The sequence below is a fragment of the Trichomonas vaginalis genome (assembly GCF_026262505.1).
Source record: "Trichomonas vaginalis G3 chromosome Unknown ctg_156, whole genome shotgun sequence".
Taxonomy (NCBI): domain Eukaryota; phylum Parabasalia; order Trichomonadida; family Trichomonadidae; genus Trichomonas; species Trichomonas vaginalis.
The window spans coordinates 30,424-50,909 of NW_026529243.1; the positions used below are offsets into that span (position 1 = coordinate 30,424).

Here is a 20,486-nt window from a genome sequence, read left to right on the forward strand (position 1 = left end):
CAAAACATATACGAAGAAGTCTATTTCCTGTGTTGTTGTCAAAATGTCATGTTGTCACCATTTTCAAAAAGATGTTAGTTGACCGAGTGACCGAGTGACCTGGTGACCTGGTGACACCTAAAATATATTTTTGTCTGATTTACGCTCATTGACGATGAAGTTTTGACAAAACATGTACGAAGAAGTTTATTTCCTGTGTTGTTGTCAAAATGTCATGTTGTCACCATTTTCAAAAAGATGTTAGTTGACCGAGTGACCGAGTGACCTGGTGACCTGGTGACACCTAAAATATATTTTTGCTGAAAAAATGACCAAAAATCATGATATAACTGTATTTTTTTGACGAAGAGAACTTTGACACTTCGTCAAAAAAATCCCTGAAATCGTAAAAAAATGACCAAATTTCATGAATTTCCTCATATGTTTGCGACCCGAGGAAAACCGAGGAACGAGATTCCGTACGAAAATCGTAAAAAATTGCGAGTACGTACAAAAACGTAGTCGCCTAAAACTCATGAAAATCGTAAAAAAATGACCAAATTTCATTATATAACTGTTATTTTTTGACGAAGAGAACTTTGACACTTCGTCAAAAAAATCCCTGAAATCGTAAAAAAATGACCAAATTTCATTATATAACTGTTATTTTTTGACGAAGAGAACTTTGACACTTCGTCAAAAAAATCCCTGAAATCATATCTTTTATACAAGATAGAAAATCTTACTCGCCTAAAACTCATGAAAATCGTGAAAAATTGCGACCCAGACTTTTTTCGGGGTCGCCTAAAACTCATGAAAATCGTGAAAAAATGACCAAATTTCATTATATAACTGTTATTTTTTGACGAAGAGAACTTTGACACTTCGTCAAAAAAATCCCTGAAATCGTAAAAAAATGACCAAATTTCATTATATAACTGTTATTTTTTTACGAAGAGAACTTTGACACTTCGTCAAAAAAATCCCTGAAATCGTAAAAAAATGACCAAATTTCATGAATTTCCTCATATGTTTGCGACCCGAGGAAAACCGAGGAACGAGATTCCGTACGAAAATCGTAAAAAATTGCGAGTACGTACAAAAACGTAGTCGCCTAAAACTCATGAAAATCGTAAAAAAATGACCAAATTTCATTATATAACTGTTATTTTTTTACGAAGAGAACTTTGACACTTCGTCAAAAAAATCCCTGAAATCGTAAAAAAATGACCAAATTTCATTATATAACTGTTATTTTTTTACGAAGAGAACTTTGACACTTCGTCAAAAAAATCCCTGAAATCGTAAAAAAATGACCAAATTTCATTATATAACTGTTATTTTTTGACGAAGAGAACTTTGACACTTCGTCAAAAAAATCCCTGAAATCATATCTTTTATACAAGATAGAAAATCTTACTCGCCTAAAACTCATGAAAATCGTGAAAAATTGCGACCCAGACTTTTTTCGGGGTCGCCTAAAACTCATGAAAATCGTGAAAAAATGACCAAATTTCATTATATAACTGTTATTTTTTTACGAAGAGAACTTTGACACTTCGTCAAAAAATCCCTGAAATCGTAAAAAAATGACCAAATTTCATTATATAACTGTTATTTTTTGACGAAGAGAACTTTGACACTTCGTCAAAAAAATCCCTGAAATCGTAAAAAAATGACCAAATTTCATGAATTTCCTCATATGTTTGCGACCCGAGGAAAACCGAGGAACGAGATTCCGTACGAAAATCGTAAAAAATTGCGAGTACGTACAAAAACGTAGTCGCCTAAAACTCATGAAAATCGTAAAAAAATGACCAAATTTCATTATATAACTGTTATTTTTTTACGAAGAGAACTTTGACACTTCGTCAAAAAAATCCCTGAAATCGTAAAAAAATGACCAAATTTCATTATATAACTGTTATTTTTTTACGAAGAGAACTTTGACACTTCGTCAAAAAAATCCCTGAAATCATATCTTTTATACAAGATAGAAAATCTTACTCGCCTAAAACTCATGAAAATCGTGAAAAATTGCGACCCAGACTTTTTTCGGGGTCGCCTAAAACTCATGAAAATCGTGAAAAAATGACCAAATTTCATTATATAACTGTTATTTTTTGACGAAGAGAACTTTGACACTTCGTCAAAAAAATCCCTGAAATCGTAAAAAAATGACCAAATTTCATTATATAACTGTTATTTTTTGACGAAGAGAACTTTGACACTTCGTCAAAAAAATCCCTGAAATCGTAAAAAAATGACCAAATTTCATTATATAACTGTTATTTTTTTACGAAGAGAACTTTGACACTTCGTCAAAAAAATCCCTGAAATCGTAAAAAAATGACCAAATTTCATGATATAACTGTATTTTTTTTACGAAGAGAACTTTGACACTTCGTCAAAAAAATCCCTGAAATCATATCTTTTATACAAGATAGAAAAAATAAAGTTAGTTTTTTATAAAATATTTTTTATTTTGTATGTAAATACATATATGACAAACATTGAGTTTGAAACAGTTAGAAAGATAGACAATGACACCAAAATGGTTAGAATAGGTGATTTAAACGTAAGATACTCAAAGAAATACAACAAATATTCTTTGTCAGACATTATATCTCCATCTGGAAAGAAAACACACGACTGGGTTAGAAATGCTTCAACTCAGAAAATTTTGACAAGAAATCCTGAGCTTATGATATCGGTAAGATTCTATGGAACTACAGCATATCTCATCGACAAAAGTCTTATACCAATAGTTTTGTTATGGTTAGACCCAGTTGTTGGATATAACTTCATAACATATGGTTCATTCGATACTGAACGTTGCAGTGAAGGCTTACTTTACATCGTTCAGAAACCGAAGGACTTCAATACAAAGAGATATAAGATAGGAAGAACATATAATATAACTCAAAGATATGACAGTACAGTCAATAGAGTCAAGGTTGTGTTCGTTAACGATATGAGAGCTGCAGAAACAGAACTACTTGAAAAGTTTGAGAAAATGTATGGTGCTCCCATAAAAGGTAAAGAAACGTTTGAAGTAGATGAGATAGATAAAGCTATAAAATTATTTGACGAAGTTGCTGAAAAATACATGTAAAGCGTTTATTTTTGGTCTTTTGTGAAAGTCAGGAAATAACGCTAATTTTTTTCTATCTTAAGGAAATTCATGAAAATTCAAGAGGGTGAAAAAACAGGTGAAAAAAGAGGTGAAAAAACAGGTTAGATCTCACCTCTTCACCTAAAATATATTTTTGCCGAATTCTGTATAAAATTCTGAGTAAAATAATTTTTAGGGCATGTGTCAAACCGTTGAGTTTTCACAAAATTTAAAAAATAACGTTTACCATGTAAAACGCTTATGTTAGAAAAAATGTTATTTTCTAATATTCTAACATAAACATTATTTTTGAGGGAAAAAATGAAGGTTCTATACGGTTTCTAACCGTTAACAAGCTTGCCTTTTACATTCTGCCTGAGGAAGTCTTTAACAAGCTCGTTAATTTCAATTAGGTAAATTGCCTCGTCGGTAGGTTCGACTTCGACCATTGCTACTGACATTAGCAGTATTTTTACTGACAGTAGCAGTATTTTTACTGACAGTAGCAGTACTTTTACTGACAGTAGCAGTACTTTTACTGACAGTAGCAGTACTTTATCGTCGAAAACCCTCTCAAATTTTCCTTTTTACTGACATTAGCAGTACTTTTACTGACAGTAGCAGTACTTTTACTGACAGTAGCAGTACTTTTACTGACAGTAGCAGTACTTTTACTGACAGTAGCAGTACTTTTACTGACAGTAGCAGTACTGCTACTGTCAGTAGCAGAGATTTTTATCGTCCAACTTTGGATTTTGAACTGTTGGTTGCTGTGCTGGATTTTGAACTATTGGTTGCTGTGCAGGGTTTTGAACTGTTGGTTTTGGTTGTTGTTGTGGTGCTGGATTTTGAACTGTTGGTTGTTGTGTTGGTTTTGGTGCATGCCTGTGTCTGTGTCCATGTGACGATGTAAATGTTTTAGGTAGTCCTGGTGCAGGTGCTTCTCTTGGAGGGTTTGGTGGTATATAAGTTCCACCAGCTGGCACATATGTTCCATCTGCAGCATAATGTCCTACCTGACTTTTCGTTTTTAAGAAAGCATTTACTAGGTCTGTTTTGGTCTGTTGTAACTCTTTTTCTTGACTTTCCACAACAGTTGCTCTAACGGCGTCATAGGCACTTTGAACTGCCTGTCTCGTTGCTGCATCTGTTATTTTCGTCATATTTTGTGCTACTTCTCTTAACTCTTTGTCGAAACCTTCAGACTTCAGTTTCTTTCCAGATGAGAAGTCGTTCACTAGTTTCACCTTACTATGAAGAGCTTCGAAGGCGTTCTTAAAGTCAGCATTTGTTAAAGCTTCATTTGAACTGTCTTCATCCGCTTGTATTTTTGTCCTTATTGACCCTATAAGTTGGGCTGCTTTAGCGTTGGCTTGGGTATCTAACCAGTCATTATTAGCTTTTATATATTCTGCGCTTTTCATTGCCTTTTGCATGGCTGCGTCGTTATTTTTACTTTCTTGTGCTAAGTTTTCATACTGTACGGTTTGGTTTTGCAACTGTAAAAGTTTTTCTGCCTTTACATTTGCTTCAACTTCTTTTTTATACTCATCGCTATCCATATATGTCTTCATGGCTTTTTGTTTTATCTCTTCATCTTTCAGTACTTTATATTGAGTAGTATGGTTTTTCAAATTTATAACATCTTGTTCCATTTTTGCTACTTCTGCTGCTTTTTCTGACACTTTTTTCGCATATTCCTCTGTACTTAGTTCTTTCAGTTGTTCTTTTTCTTCTTTTTCTCTACGTTTAACTCATTGAGTTTCTTTGTGTGTCTGTCATATTCTAGTTTCTTTTCGTTTTCACCTATTTGTTTCTGTATGTCTATGTTTGACTTTTTGACATCTGCTATTTGATTTTTGAGTGAACTCAAATTCATTTGACTTTGAGGGTTATAGGCTGTTCCGTCTGCGGCTCCACCATAGCCTGCCATTTTCGCTAAAAGTGCCGCTCTTAAACCTCCACTCTGTGCACCAAAAACTCGGTTTAAAAGCATAGGATTGCTTGACATTTGTTGCAACATAGTGGGGTCATTCAGCATTTGTTGTTGCAACTGTTGTTGTGGTGTTAGTTTTACTATTGGATGTTTCAATGCTCTCTTCCTCTTACGTATATTCTTACGTAGCTTACGTGGCATTTTAAGTGAAGTTAAAAAGCGGTTTTTGACAGATGTTTATATGACACTTTCTCCGGTTTATAGGACCTCTCTCATATTCTATCTTGTCATATCTAAACTCATAGTCATGTATGTCCTCTAACCATCTCATAACGGTTTCCAAACCACTTTTATCGGATGTAAAGTAAAAGCATGGATGGTTATGTAAAACGTCTAAAGTTTCTAAAGAGTCTCTCAAAGTATACTTCCTTGGAACGCCCGTAACTTTTCTGTAGCGACGATAGACCCTTACTTGTCCGGACAAAGTTCTACTATTTTGAGTGCTCTACCAAAAAAGTCAATGACGACGACTCTCAAAAATTTTTATGGGCTAGAAGGGGCGCAGCCCCTGGGAAGCCCCCTATACCCAAAAAACTTCATTTTATACTTCATTTATACTAAACATCTTCAGGGCTAGAGGGCACGAAGTGCCTGGAGGCCCCACTACCTTTTTTTTTTTTTTTAAATTCGTTGAAATAACTTTGCCGAACAAACAACCAAAGTTGTTCTCAAAATATGATTAGCGGCGCGAAGCACCACTACGTAAACGATAGACAAAAGGTGTATGAAAAATTGAGAGAAATATTTCATTTTCATTTCATATTTTCTTAACCAGACATTCCGCACAAACTTCTAATGTATTACATTGATCTAATGCATCATTGGTGTTCCATCATACCTTCAATGATTCACAATTTGCACATTTGGTTACAGATTAATATTGAAAATTCTAAAATTCTAGATTTTCATCTATAACAAGTTCTTTGTTATCCCGTGCTTTATTAATTGTTAACTTTAGAGCTCCTAAATATCCTTACAAATTGCATAAATTCCGAAATAGTTTCTCAAAATAATATCTATGATCGCATAAATATCAGATTACGTTAAGACTATTAATGTTTCAAATACGTTACAACCGTTTGCTATAGTTAAGGCATTTTTTTCATTTATGATAATGACTTCAGCTCTAATTTTGTCAAGTAACAAACTGATCTAATGTCTTATCTAAGTGTATTCATTTCTAAACAAATTCTTAATAAATGCTTTGCTTTCAATATTTTTTGAAAAAATCTCTAAAATCTCAAAGTATTCTCTAAACCACTTCGATGCATATAAAAATTTCTCAGATGTTTTACATAATAATCTTTAAAATATAATATTAATCACTCAAATTAAAATTTCATTGTATAAACTCATTTCCTATAATCATAATATATTTATTTTGCTGAAGTTGGCTGGGCTTGCCCGAAGGGCAAGTCTAGCCAACTGAAGCCCGAAATTATATTATATCAAATTTGATTTTTTTTACCTAAAGAATTGTTGCAAATACATCCACGCTACAGATCATTAAACTTTATTTATTTCATTCTGACAAAAAGCTTCATGACATGCTTGTCCTGTCATTATAAATAAAATAATTGAATAACTTCCATCAAAAAGTCGAGGGTAGGTCGATCTTTTGCAGCGCATTTTAACAAATTGTGGACAAAATTGAATGAGTGAAGCCGTTTTCAAGTTCATTACTGAGAGCTTTACAAAATTTGCAAGTAATGAACAAGATATAAGAATTACACAGGCAATATCGTTTATTCCATTGGGGACAATTGCATCCTCCACTTGGGAGACGGAAAAATGAAACCATGATTTATTGAAAATTAAAGATTAACGTTGATTAACTCATACTATTCAATTTCAGATAGAGCAGAGAGATTAACAATCATAAAAATTATGAGATACAAGAGTGATACCATGATTTATTAAATATTCTTTTCCAAGAAAAGCATTTAAAAAGCGTATTTATAAATCATATATTACTGTAACCACAACATTAAAGACAAGACCTTCAAGGATACAGATTTGACACTTTACAAATGTATTTTGACACTTTACATGTCCCCCAAACGACATCCTTACCCTAATATAAATAGTATGTTAAATGTATCCAGCAAAATGCTTGAATTAGGGTTGTTAAAAATATCAAAAATTAGCGTTTTGAAGACACCATGGTGTCTTATAATTTTCCCTTCCTTATTGGCGTGTAGAAATAAATGCGCCAATAGATTGAAGAAGAAGAATTGTTTTTCTCTTAATGAACTTTAATCCTTTTGATATAAGAATATTAAAAACATTAATATAATTTCGATTTCGGAAATTAAATTTCCAAATTTTTTGTCGATTTCGGAAATAACAGGATCCCGCATCCAACACACAACAACAAAACACAAAACACACTTTTTGGTTCTTTCATCGTTTTAATCGTAATTTATGTAATACATGATTTGGATAAATTTTACAATAATAGAACCTATATTATATTCTTTTCAAAGATTCTTGCAAATCATCAAAAATAATTGTATTTTAAAAAACGATCAAATTATCCTTTCATTATTTTAAACTTAAATTAGTTTTAAAAAAAAAAAAAAAAAAAAAAAAAAAGGTAGTGGGGCTTCCAGGCACTTCGTGCCTTCTAGCCCTGAAGATGTTTAGTATAAATGAAGTTTTTATTCGGAGGGCTTCCAGCCCATAAGAAATTTTTCCCAAGACCCAAGAGGAGGACCGAACCCCAGCCGACCAGCCGTTGACTTTTTTGTCATGATTTCATCGTAAATGTTTTGTCATGATTTTATCGTAAATGTTTTGTCATGATTTCATCGTAAATGTTTTGTCAAGACTTCTTCGTAAATGTTTTGTCAAGACTTCTTCGTAAATGTTTTGTCAAGACTTCTTCGTAATGAGCGTAAATGACCCAAAAATAATGTTTATGTTAGAATGTTAGATCTAACACGTTTTCTAACATGTTTTCTAACATCGTAGAAAACTCATGATTTCTTCGTAAATGTTTTGTCGAAACTTCTTCATCGTAAATGTTTTGTCATGAATTTCATCGTAAATGTTTTGTCAAGACTTCATCGTAAATGTTTTGTCAAGACTTCTTCGTAATGAGCGTAAATGACCCAAAAATAATGTTTATGTTAGAATGTTAGATCTAACACGTTTTCTAACATGTTTTCTAACATCGTAGAAAACTCATGATTTCTTCGTAAATGTTTTGTCGAAACTTCTTCATCGTATATGTTTTGTCAAGACTTCTTCGTAATGAGCGTAAAGGACCCAAAAATATAATTTAGGGTAGAAGGTTAGATCTAACATTCTAACATAAACATTATTTTTTGGTGTAAATTTCATGATTTTCAAGAGTTTTCTACGATGTTAGAAAACATGTTAGAAAACATGTTAGATCTAACATTCTAACATAAAATATATTTTTGGTGTAAATTTCATGATTTTCGAGAGGGTAGAAAACTCATGATTTCTTCGTAAATGTTTTGTCATGACTTCTTCGTAAATGCTTTGTCACTTTTCTGTCACTTTTCAGGAAAAAACATTTTTATTATATATATAAAATGAATTTTACAAAACCACCGTTACCGTTCTTTGGAAATAAGAGTAGATGTAAAGATATTATATTGAGAGAACTTAAGAAACTACCGAATGGTCTAACATTTGTAGATTTGTTCGGTGGAAGTTTCTATATATCCCATTTGTGCCATACAATATTCCCAGACTCAAAGATTATATGCAATGACTTCGACAACTATATGGACCGTCTCAAACATATACCAGACACAAACAATATATTGAAAGAGTTAAAAGAAAAGATACCTATAGGTAAGATGGAACGTATACCATTAGATAAGAAAAATATTGTGAGAGAGGTTTTGAAAAAAGCAGAATATATAGACTGGGATAGTATATCTGCTAGACTATTATATAGTGGTTCTATAAGAGTTCATGACATTGAAACACTTATGTCAAACGTTTTATATCTTAACTATACAAATGTTTTCAAAGAGGACATAGAAAAATATATTGAGGGTATAGAGTTTGTGAGATGTCGTTGGACAGAGTTGTATGAAAAATATAAAGACAAGGAAAATGTTTTCTTTATAGTGGACCCGCCGTTCTATAACACATGGATTTTCAATACCAAGTAGACTGGACTTGAGAGACTCTTTAGAAACTTTAGACGTTTTACATAACCATCCATGCTTTTACTTTACATCCGATAAAAGTGGTTTGGAAACCGTTATGAGATGGTTAGAGGACATACATGACTATGAGTTTAGATATGACAAGATAGAATATGAGAGAGGTCCTATAAACCGGAGAAAGTGTCATAACAAAGAAATTTTATTAGTAAGTAAATGTGGTTTGAAATAGGACTACTTGTTTTAGGTTTTTTCCATTGTGTCATTTATTTATTTGACGTGGCAGAAAAGTACAGAGAATATGAAGATGAACCAATGCCTGCAAATGTTCAGTATATGTACTCGTAAGAGATATTTTTATCTAATATTAAATGGACGCACAGAACTTAGCGAATGCACAGCAACCTGGACAACCAAACCCAGCGAATATTCCAAATGAAGTTAGAATACAAACTGCAATGGCAAACTATGTCAAGTGCCAACAGATGTACAAATGCAAACTGCCATGTCAAATGACGCTGCGTTAGGTTTGCCACCATGGTATGCAAATATGAGATGGAAAGAGTTTTATACAAACCCTGAAGTGGGATATAAACAACTTTATGCAGATGACGCGAACACAGGAGTTGACCCAGAATATGTTTTCTACCAGAGGAGAAACAGAATGTATGAGCTCCAGTTAAAGAATGCTATGGAACTCAACAGGAAACGTAAGAGACTAGGCGGACATTAGATTTTTACATATAGTAAAATGGGTTTCTTCAGTAGTATTGGAAACTTCTTTCGAAATGTTGGAAGAGGTATATGGAATGGAATAAAATCTGTCGGAAGAGGAGTATGGAACGGAGTCAAAAATATTGGTAAAAGAGTAGGTCAGTTTGTTGGTATTATACCTAAAGACCCTGAACCAGAAGAGCAAGCTCCTGTTATACAACAGCCTGAACCTGCACCACAGTCTAGTTGGCAACCAAATCCAACACCTCAACCGTATTAAAAAATTATATTTTTACCGTTCGATAGTAGTTGTATATAAACTAAGTTCTAAGTAAAACGCATGGTATAATGGAATTATTCTCTTTCTTCCATCTGTTGTAAACCATACTTGAAAGTCTGAAATACTTCCACTCGGCGGTTCATATAACTTTGTAGGTTTTTCGTAAAAGTCATTTGCCAAGCATAAAAAAGAGTTTTGTGCACCAGAAAATGAAGCATGAACTATAATAGCATCTGGGTCGAAAACATTTTCATATGTTCCATTAGGGTTTTCGACTTCATAATAGTCCGGGTGTACTGGATACCATGCAGGCTGATTTAACATCCTCAAAAATCTATGCCATGCCAAGTTGTTATATTTTGTAGAAATATAAACGTTTTCTCCAAGGTCTTCTATTTTATGATTTTAACAGTTGCATTTTTCCTGTCATATATAATATCGAGATGGTACTCTCCTTCGTCAATGTTATACTGGTTTGCATATTCGAGATAGATATCGTTTATTTTTTCTTGAAAAGCTTGAAGAGTTGTTTCTAAGTTTACAAGCAAACTAACTTGTAAAAGTTTTCCCTGTTCAAATTTCTCATACGTACGTTTTTCTTTGTTATAGTATCGAACTTCAAAACCGACTGTAAATGGGAAACCATGTATGGCTTCTGAAATGAACTTCATTCTACGAAAGCCAATAGCTTTTGTGACAGATGGGTCTCTTAACCATCTTAATGGGTAGTCAAAACGATAGCCTTCATGCTTTACGGTCTCTGTCTCAAACTTTTGACCGACATTCGTAAAAAGTTCATCTAATGGTTTAGTTGTAGCAACTCTTGAATTTTCTTTTTCTATTGGAAGCATATTTTATCTAGAATAAAAATGTCAAATGAAACAGCGTCTATGAGAGAAATACAACACAACCGACAACTCATTATGCAAGCTCTAAATAAGAACACAACAAACTTTTCAAACTATTCTAAGATATCTGAGTCATTGAAAGAAGGAAACTTAAAACTGACATTAAACCCAATGACAGATGAGTTTCTGTTTCAAGACAATAAGAACCATACTGTCTGTATAAATCCAACAAAAGGAACTTTAAACGAGAAACCTATATCTGAACTTCTTTTGAAAGCAGATGTTGACAACAAAGCTGACAAAGAGTATGTAGACGATGCAATAGCAAAAGAAGAAGAAAGAGCTAACAAAGCTTATGCAACGAAAGAGGATGTTGAAAAGAAAGCAGATAAAACATATGTTGACGATGAGTTAGCATGTGTGGCTAGTGCGTTAGTGAAGAAGGCATATAAGGAATATGTGGATGAAAAAGACAATGAAATTAAAGAAAGGGTTGACTGGTACCATGAACGGACAACAAAGATTTTAAAAACGAAAGCCGATACAGGATGGGTTTCAGGATGTTTAGACCTTAAAGCCGACAAAGAAACTGTAGATATGTTGGCACAAACGGTTTCAAGTCATACCAGAGGTTTAATGGAAGATGGACAACAGTTGAAAGAGCTTGAGAAAGGTGTTACAGAGTTAAGGAATACAAAAGCAGACTCGACATGGATAAAAGGATATGTAGATGCAACAAAAGAACGTATTTTCGCATGGACAGAAGGAACATACCCACAAAAATATCATAGACATAGCATCTCTGACGTAAATGAACTTGAAGAAAAGTTATATAAAAAAGCAGACAAAACAGAGCTTCAAACATTAAAGACAGAAATACTTCAAACAGTATATCCTATAGGTTCTATTTATACGTCAATGAACTCTACCAGACCAGAAGTAGTACTTGGTTTTGGAACTTGGACTCAAATAGTCGACAGGTTTTTGTATTGTGCAAACTCTTCAAAGGAAACAGGTGGAAGTAAAACGATTTCAGGTGAAAATTTACCTGCACACAGTCACTACATAGATTTAAGTACATCTCAAGCAGGTTGGCATAAGCATAAATATTGGGATTGGTCAGGAATGACAAAAGGTAAAGGATATGATGTTAAAGACGACGTTAAGTTTGCTATAAATTGTTACTGGGATGACACTCAGGGAGAAGGAACCATACACATTTCGTTTCAGGATATACGCAAACAACGGGACAAAGTAAAGACTACATGCCACCTTACATGACAGTTTACGCATGGTATAGAATTGCTTAGTCGTCATTTTCAACTTCTTTAGCATATTCGTCAGGAGTTGTCTTATATTTGTTAGGAACTGTCTTTGAAAGTATACCACCTTGAACTTTGACAAGTTTGAAACGAGGTCTGACAATAGTAGTTTTATCTTCTGCTTGCAGTGTGTACATTTTGCCATGTTTGCCTAAAACTTCATAATATTCTCTTGTATACTTTCTTCTTTTTTACGAACACGAATGTGAGTACCTGTCGGGTTCCCATTGTTGTCATAGTCAATAGTATTTTCATATGGGTCGCGTTTAGGTATTTCTATTTTTACTTTGTCGCCTTTCTAAGTTTGAAGCCCGGCATTCTTTCTTGTTTGTCTCTTTTGACTAAATTATTAAATATATAGTCTTTCTCTAAGTCAGGGTTGTTTTTCATTTCTTCGGGGGAGTGGTTTCCCAAACCTTTTTGTTTACGGCTATTGTAAATATTTAAAACTTGTCTCATCTTTGCCATGGAGAAGTGTCTATATTTGTCGTCATATGACATTTCATTTGCTTCACCACCTTGTGGTTGGTTTAAGTCTCTTAACATTTTTATACAACGTCAATGACACCAAGAGCAGAATGGTTTTGGTCGACAATGAAATATTGGTTTACATTTTTTGAACGCAGATAGTTTTTTACATCATCTGATTTGAAAGAACTTTCACAGTCAGATGTCAGTTTTGTTGGATGGTATTTGTCAACGAATATTGTCAAAGCTGCTAAGATATCTAAAATATTTTTGGACTGTAATGGTATGGCTTCACAGTATCTTGTGTTTTGACCGACAAATATTAGCCAGTATGGTGGTCCATCTTCTCTATACCTCGGAATGTTTTCCAAGATATCCATAAACCAAGCATTTGGTGTTGAACTAAAGATTTTTATCATGAGTGCTTTTTTGTTGCCTTAGAAACATAGGGGTCCTTGTTTGGATTCGTCATTTTTTAACCCATAAGAAATGGGTTTATTTGGCGCATTAGCAGGAGTTGCATCCAGATTTTTGCCCGCAGTGGGAACAATAGCCAGAGGTGTATTTGGAGTTGGAAGGAAGATTTTGAGTACATTAGGTATACTTAAAGAGAAAGCACAACCTATTATACAAACTGTACAGAAAGGTTGGGATGTAGCACGAGATGCAGCAAATCTTATTCCAAATCCTGAAACAAGAGGAAAAGTTCAAGGATGGATGGACAATGTAGGAAGACAAGCAGGAAACTATTATAACAAAGCAAATGACTACTATAACCAAGCAGGACACTATATGGACCAAGGTGAAAGATTCTTTAACAGAGGATATAACCATGCACAACAGTGGGTAAACAATAACCAACCGCAACCACCTCAAACTTGGGGAATGTAAAGTTTTTACTGAGATGAAATGAACAATACAGCATTGAGACAAATGGGTTCAAGATGGATTTGTCGACTTCCAGCAGTTACACAACGTGTTTGTCAAGTTCTTCCTATACCTCAGGAAGTTTTAGACCGACTTAAAAAACAACAACAACCAGTTGAAAACAAACCAAACTAAAATTTTTTACTGAGATGAAATGACCGAAGAAGTTGAAACGGTAGATTTGACACCACAAACAAAAAGTTCAGAACCATTGTCAAAACCTGTCAAAGAACTTACAGATGAAGAGAAAAATTCAATAATAGAAAGTGCCAGGTCTGGAAATACAAACCCTAACTATAAAGTCACTTTTCATAGAAATGGAACGGCAAGTATCTCAAAAAAGAAACAGACTCTCACAAATAAAATATTGAAGTCTGAAGGAACTAAAGAGACAACAGATGGAAAAGTTTATTTCACTGACCAACAGTTCATTATAGAACATCTCATTGACTTAGAGTCGAAATATTCTAAACTTTACAACAAACACAAAAAGTTGAAAGGAAAACAAAAACAAATGGCATATGATATTTACGAAGATGTTGACGACACAACCATACCTGCAAGTGAGGTAAAGTCAGAGGAACCGAAAAGTGACGAAAAACCGATAGAAGAAGAAAAACCAAAAACTGAAGATAAACCAAAAACAAAGTTTAGTTTCAATACTAAAAGTCAACCTTCATTAGCTGGTATGGGTTGGCGTCAAAGACTTATGGCAGCAGGTGGTTATGTAAAGTAAAGAAAAAAACATATTTTTTTATTTTTATAAAAATGCCCCCATATAGAATGGACAGAAGGTCTGCTAGAATAAAAGCAGAGTTAGAAAGATATGGTTGGAGAGTTTCGAAGAAGTTTAAATATAGGAAGGGAAGACCCATAAAAGTCTATGACAAATTGTCTGGTCTTCGCTACGAAATGGATTTGGAAACAGCACGTGCCAATTATCCAAACAGATTAGAGTTAGAAGAAGAACGTCTATGGACATGCCTTTCGATGTTAGTGAACCTCAAAGTTGAAGGACACGACGGTTTTGCCAGATTCTACTGGAAACATGACGAACAATTGCATCCTTTGAGAAGGAAAAAAGGAAAAGGTGAAGACGCACATGCTCCCATGGAAAGAACAAGATATGCATATGAGAAGTATCGTGAAGTTAGAAGTCAAATTACATCTGGTCGAACCTTTACAGTAAACTTTGACGAAGGAAAGAACAAAGAAGGCTTCATGGGTGTACTTGCTGCCATACAAGACGGAAATAAGAAAGGATACAATCTCAGACTAACCATAACAGATTTGGACGGTCATATATACTATGCAAATGGCAATGTCACAACAGCCGCAAAACTTCTTGACGCTTTCAAGACTACAAAGAGAGAACAAATGGTTGACTCCGACTCAGACATTTTGAATGCAATTGAAGGAATTGCAAGTGTCAAGTTCGAATGGTACCAACCTAACCGTCAAGCAGTCAGACAACATGTTTGTTAGATGAGAAATATGAAATGGCATACCATTTTAAAACAATATATTTTTACATATATTAAATGTTTCAGGTTGAAAAACAAAGAACAAAAGTAGCAGATACAAAACCGTTAGACTATATCTTTACAAATGCCGGTAGGACTGTATCAGATGAAGAAATTTCATCCCGAACATACAAGTTTGACTATCCAATTCGTTGGCTTCAAAGTCCTTCAGAAGCAAAGGCAATAGGATTTAGAAGAGTTTTGTTTTCAAATAGAACTAACGCATTTATGTTCGCAGTAGATTTTCATGGTCAGTATAAAGGTGATGATGGTCTAATAGACAAATTTGACGAAATGAGAATCTTTACGGTTCGTTCAGACGAAAGTCTTGAGAAAACTCTAAATGACTTTCAAACTCAAATAAACAAATACTATTGGGAATTTCAAGAAAAATACGACTCTTTACTAAACGGAACATACTATCTGAAACTAGAATACGATAAGATGAACTCCACCGTTTCATTTCAAAAGATTGAAATTAACCCTCCAAGAGATACACAGTTTTTATTTTGGCAAGTAGACAAACGTTCTTGGGCACAATTTCTTCGGTTACTAAACCAGAACGAACCATTACCACCTGACGGTCCTTTTAAATTTATACTTCCACCAGCAGATTTGACAGTTTATAGAAACGTGTTCGACCCTCAAAATGTTATGTGTCATGCAAGTTTCAGTTCAAGCAACAATAGTTTTCTTTGTATTGGTAAGGACTTTTATGACTTTGCTTCTAAATTCTACGAACCACCTAGTAACAGTTTCTCTGACTTTCAAGTTTGGTTCACAACAAACGGTGTGCAACATATTATTCCATTGTACTATGACTTTTATCTCGAATTGTCTTTCATATATAACTACGGAAAGTGCTGAAAAAGTATTGAAAAATATATTTTAGGGTAGAAGGTTAGATCTAACCTGTTTTCTAACCTGTTTTCTAACCTCTTGAATTTTCATGAATTTTGTGCTGAATTCGACAAAAATGAGTTTTTGGTTGAAAGAATACGGTGGAGCCAAAAGTGGCTCGACCTCAAAACAAGCATTTTGTGAAGAATATACCAACCCGCGGAATTCGGCGGGTTGCTTTTTATACAAAGTTCAACAGGTGAATTTTCATGAATTTCCTTAAGATAGAAAAAAAGTGAGTTAAAATGAGATGTTTACTGAAGGTGTCACCATGTCACTCGGTCATTTTAACTTCTCTGAAAAAGTGTGACAACATGACATTTTGACAACAACACAGGAAATAGATTTCATCGTATATTTTTTGTTAAGACTTCATCGTATATGTTTTGTCAAGACTTCTTCATCGTATATGTTTTGTCGAGATTTTTATCGTTGTGGTCCGACGGTTAAGCCACAAACGAATGTCCGACGTCCCACCAAAAAATATTTTTTTATTTTTATTGTAAGAACAGTATGACAGTCGAAGCAAAAACGTTCACGAACAAATCTAATGGCGAAACATTCACAAAAGGCACTTACAACGGTATTGAAGTCTTACGTAGAGACAAGGATGGTTATATAAATGCAACAAAGATGTGTCAGCAGTTTAGGAAAGACTTTAGAAGGTTGTTGGAAAATAAGTCCTGGGAAGAGTATTTTGAGGCATTTTGTGAAGAATATACCAACCGCGGAATTCCGCGGGTTGCTTTTTATACACAGTTCATGCAGGAATTCCTGATGAAATCAAACAGGTTAGAGGAACGTATGTAGACCCAAGACTTGTAAACTATATAGCAATGTGGGCTTCTCCAAAATATTGTATAGCAGTTGGAAAAATTCTGGACTCCATAGACAAGAAAGTTCATGAGAAATTAGATGAAGAAGAACTTGAAGATACAGTAGAGAATGCTAAACCTTTGTTCGAAGAAGAAGTTAGAAAAATGCATGAAAAACAAATAGAACATGAACGTGAGATATGTTCTGGTTATAGAGACTCGCCATACGAACTAGACCAATGGGAACAAGAAGATTTAAAGAGAGAATTTAGAGAATATGAACTCGCTAAGATAGCATTAGAAGCTGCAGAAAAGAAGTTAAAAGTTTGGGGTCGTTTTGTACAAAAATATTGTGAGTAAATGAACCATTTTTTTCGGCAAAAATATAATTTAGGGTAGAAGGTTAGATCTAACCTCTTTTCTAACCTCTTTTCTAACCTCTTGAATTTTCATGAATTTTCATGAATTTCATCGTAAATGTTTTGTCGAAACTTCTTCATCGTAAATGTTTTGTTAAGACTTCTTCTTCGTAATGAGTGTAAACGACCAAAAAATATATTTTATGTTAGAATGTTAGATCTAACACGTTTTCTAACACGTTTTCTAACATCGTAGAAAACTCATGAAATTCATGAGTTTTGACACTTTCACAAAAACATAAAAAATAAAGTTAGTTTTTTTAAAAAAATATTTTTTTATTTTTATTGTAAGAACATGTTAGCAACAACAGCACCAAACTCGTTAGTCATGAACCCAACTTCAATGTTAGTAGAGATGAAAAGCTTCATTCCTTCTTCATATACTTTTGAAACAGAAATCCAGAAGATAAAGCAGGAACTTCTCCAAGGAGATTTAGACTGTAGTGCGAAAGATGAAAACAAATGAACAGTATCTTTACGACATGCAGGACCTCATCGACCATCTACCCAAATTGCCTGAAATCCACAACAAAAACTCACTATTCCAGAATTCGATGAAATAGAAGTCGGACTGACTGACTCGTAGAAATAAAGAAGTTCATTCGTAAGGTAAACTATGAGTTTCTAGGATTTCATTGCAACCATAAGGTTATGGACAAAGACTGCGATATGGTATATAAGAACATCTCTGACATATATAAATCTGGGGAGTTTAAGACCTACGACAACTTTGTTTCGTTAGTTGCTGAATGTGTATGGCAGATAAGAGATAAAGATAGAAGAGGTAAAGTATGGAACGAACAGATAAAACCTGCATGTTTTGAGTTAAAGAAAACCATTGACGCTTTAGTTGTACTTGCAGGACAAATTTCAATGTACAATGCTAAAATGAACCCGCAATGTTCAAAATGTAAGGCAGCAATGAGGAAATATAACTACTCCGTCAAAGAGATAGAAGAATGAGAAACGACTATGCAGATTTAAAGAAAGAAGTAGAGAAACCAGCAGAAGATAAAATGAACATGTTAGAATTTCTGAACAAAAACTATCCAACAGCAGAAGATTTCCTTCTATCTGATGTCAAGAAGAAATATAAAGAGACTTTCGGCATAGTTAAAACATTCGATATCCTCAGCGAAGAAATAGAAGCTACAAAACTGTTTAAAGTCTCACGAATTCATAACGTTTACCATGTAAAACGCTTATAAAATAACTGGGGTAGAAAAGAGGTTAGAAAACAGGTTAGATCTAACATTCTAACATAAACATTATTTTTGCTGAATTCCGTATGAAATTTCATGAGTTTTGTGTGTTTTAGACCATGTTAGAAAAGAGGTTAGAAAAGAGGTTAGATCTAACATTCTAACATAAACATTATTTTTACTGAATTCCGTATGAAATTTCATGAGTTTTGTGTGTTTTAGACCATGTTAGAAAAGAGGTTAGAAAACAGGTTAGATCTAACATTCTAACATAAACATTATTTTTGCTGAATTCCGTATGAAATTTCATGAGTTTTGTGTGTTTTAGACCATGTTAGAAAAGAGGTTAGAAAAGAGGTTAGATCTAACATTCTAACATAAACATTATTTTTGCTGAAAAATGACCAAATTTCATGAATTTCCTCATAAGATTGCTACCCTCGAAAAACCGAGATAGAGATTCCGTATGAAAATCATGAATTTCCTTAAGATAGAAAAAAAAGTTAGTTTTATTTTTTTTATTTTTTTATTTTGTATGTAAGAACAGAAAATGTTAAACATTGAGTTTGAAACAGTTAGAAAGATAGACAATGAGACCAAAATAGTTAGAATAGGTGATTTAAACGTAAGATACTCAAAGAAATACAAAAAATATTCTTTGTCAGACATTTTAACACTATCTGAAAAGAAAACATCCCACGACTGGGTTAAAAATGCTTCTACTCAGAAAATTTTGACAAAAAATCCTGAGCTTATGATATCGGTAAGATTCTATGGAACAAGAGCATATCTCATCGACAAAAGTCTTATACCAGTAGTTTTGTTCTGGATTGACCCAGTTGTTGGATATAATTTCATAACATATGGTTCATTCGATACGGAACGTTGCAGTGAAGGCTTACTTTACATCGTTCAGAAACCAAAGGACTTCAATACAAAGAGATATAAGATAGGAAGAACATTTAATATAACTCAAAGATATGACAGTATAGTCAATAGAGTTAAGGTTGTGTTTGTTAATGATATGAGAGCTGCTGAAACAGAACTACTTGAAAAGTTTAGAAAATGTATGGTGCTCCCACGAAAGGTAAAGAAACGTTTGAAGTAGATGAGATAGATAGTGCTATAAAATTATTTGACGAAGTTGCTGAAAAATACATGTAAAGCGTTTATTTTTTGGTCTTTTGTGAAAGTCAAAGACGATATGTACCAAATGCAAAGTATTTTGACAGCATGTTTTGCTCCAGATACTAAGCTTCCTAAAGACTGGTTTAGGAACCAAAGCACACAAGAACTTTTGAGCGAAATTTCTCATATGTTTGCGACCGGTAGAAAACCGCGGGTCGCCAAAACTCTATGAAAATCGTAAAAGAACAGCGAGTAGGTAAAAAATCGTCTTGCCTAAAACTCATGAAAATCGTAAAAAATTGCCAAACGGTTTGAGAGGATATTATGTACATAGACTTCTTGTAAATGCTGTAGCAATGTGGGCTTCACCTCTTCACCTAAACATTATTTTTATTGAATTCAGCAACAAAAATCATGAATTTCCTTAAGATAGAAAAAATAAAGTTAGTTTTATTTTTATTTATTTTTTTATTTTGTATGTAAAGACAGATATGTCAACAACAGAGAACACAACAACAGTTATAGTCCATGAAGCTATAAATGAAGAATATGAGTACATACAGTTTAACAAACAGTTACGTCTCATTCGTTCAGTCAAAGACGATATGTACCAGATGCAAAGTATTTTGAACGCTCTTCGTTCTACAAAGCAAGCATATCATTGGTTTGAAAACCAACAGACAAAAGAACTTTTAGAAGAAT

The 20,486-nt window shown here is 33.7% G+C and overlaps 5 protein-coding genes and 7 pseudogenes across 12 annotated transcripts, besides 3 other annotated features; 9 read left to right on the forward strand and 3 right to left on the reverse strand.

Moving 5' to 3' along the window:
• Positions 1–5,713: part of a mobile genetic element that runs on past the window's edge.
• TVAGG3_1081480 lies at positions 2,483–2,940 on the forward strand (annotated as a pseudogene). The gene has a single exon. A coding segment is annotated over exon 1 (458 nt).
• Positions 3,814–4,530, reverse strand: TVAGG3_1081490 (protein of unknown function, DUF4106 family; the record flags this gene model as incomplete). The annotated part of the gene is made up of 1 exon (XM_051256699.1): positions 3,814–4,530. One exon carries the CDS (start codon positions 4,528–4,530, stop codon positions 3,814–3,816), a length of 717 nt encoding a protein of 238 aa, XP_051076057.1.
• Positions 5,714–7,658: 1,945 nt separating the features above from the next.
• Positions 7,659–7,756: a terminal%2Cinverted (terminal inverted repeat of Maverick-3 transposon ID:TVAGG3_1081500).
• Positions 7,659–20,486: part of a mobile genetic element that runs on past the window's edge.
• TVAGG3_1081510 (uncharacterized protein) lies at positions 9,732–9,971 on the forward strand (the record flags this gene model as incomplete). The annotated part of the gene is made up of 1 exon (XM_051256700.1): positions 9,732–9,971. The coding sequence occupies one exon, from the start codon at positions 9,732–9,734 to the stop codon at positions 9,969–9,971; it is 240 nt and encodes a 79-aa protein (XP_051076058.1).
• On the reverse strand, positions 10,237–11,083 carry TVAGG3_1081520 (annotated as a pseudogene). Its single transcript has one exon. A coding segment is annotated over exon 1 (847 nt).
• Positions 11,156–12,101, forward strand: TVAGG3_1081530 (annotated as a pseudogene). The gene has a single exon. A coding segment is annotated over exon 1 (946 nt).
• Positions 12,514–13,342, reverse strand: TVAGG3_1081540 (annotated as a pseudogene). Its single transcript has one exon. A coding segment is annotated over exon 1 (829 nt).
• Positions 13,360–13,761, forward strand: TVAGG3_1081550 (uncharacterized protein; the record flags this gene model as incomplete). The annotated part of the gene is made up of 1 exon (XM_051256701.1): positions 13,360–13,761. The coding sequence occupies one exon, from the start codon at positions 13,360–13,362 to the stop codon at positions 13,759–13,761; it is 402 nt and encodes a 133-aa protein (XP_051076059.1).
• TVAGG3_1081560 (uncharacterized protein) lies at positions 13,780–13,932 on the forward strand (the record flags this gene model as incomplete). The annotated part of the gene is made up of 1 exon (XM_051256702.1): positions 13,780–13,932. One exon carries the CDS (start codon positions 13,780–13,782, stop codon positions 13,930–13,932), a length of 153 nt encoding a protein of 50 aa, XP_051076060.1.
• On the forward strand, positions 13,952–14,533 carry TVAGG3_1081570 (phage tail repeat-like family; the record flags this gene model as incomplete). The annotated part of the gene is made up of 1 exon (XM_051256703.1): positions 13,952–14,533. The coding sequence occupies one exon, from the start codon at positions 13,952–13,954 to the stop codon at positions 14,531–14,533; it is 582 nt and encodes a 193-aa protein (XP_051076061.1).
• On the forward strand, positions 15,339–16,009 carry TVAGG3_1081580 (annotated as a pseudogene). Its single transcript has one exon. A coding segment is annotated over exon 1 (671 nt).
• On the forward strand, positions 16,827–17,395 carry TVAGG3_1081590 (annotated as a pseudogene). Its single transcript has one exon. A coding segment is annotated over exon 1 (569 nt).
• TVAGG3_1081600 lies at positions 17,750–18,662 on the forward strand (annotated as a pseudogene). Its single transcript has one exon. A coding segment is annotated over exon 1 (913 nt).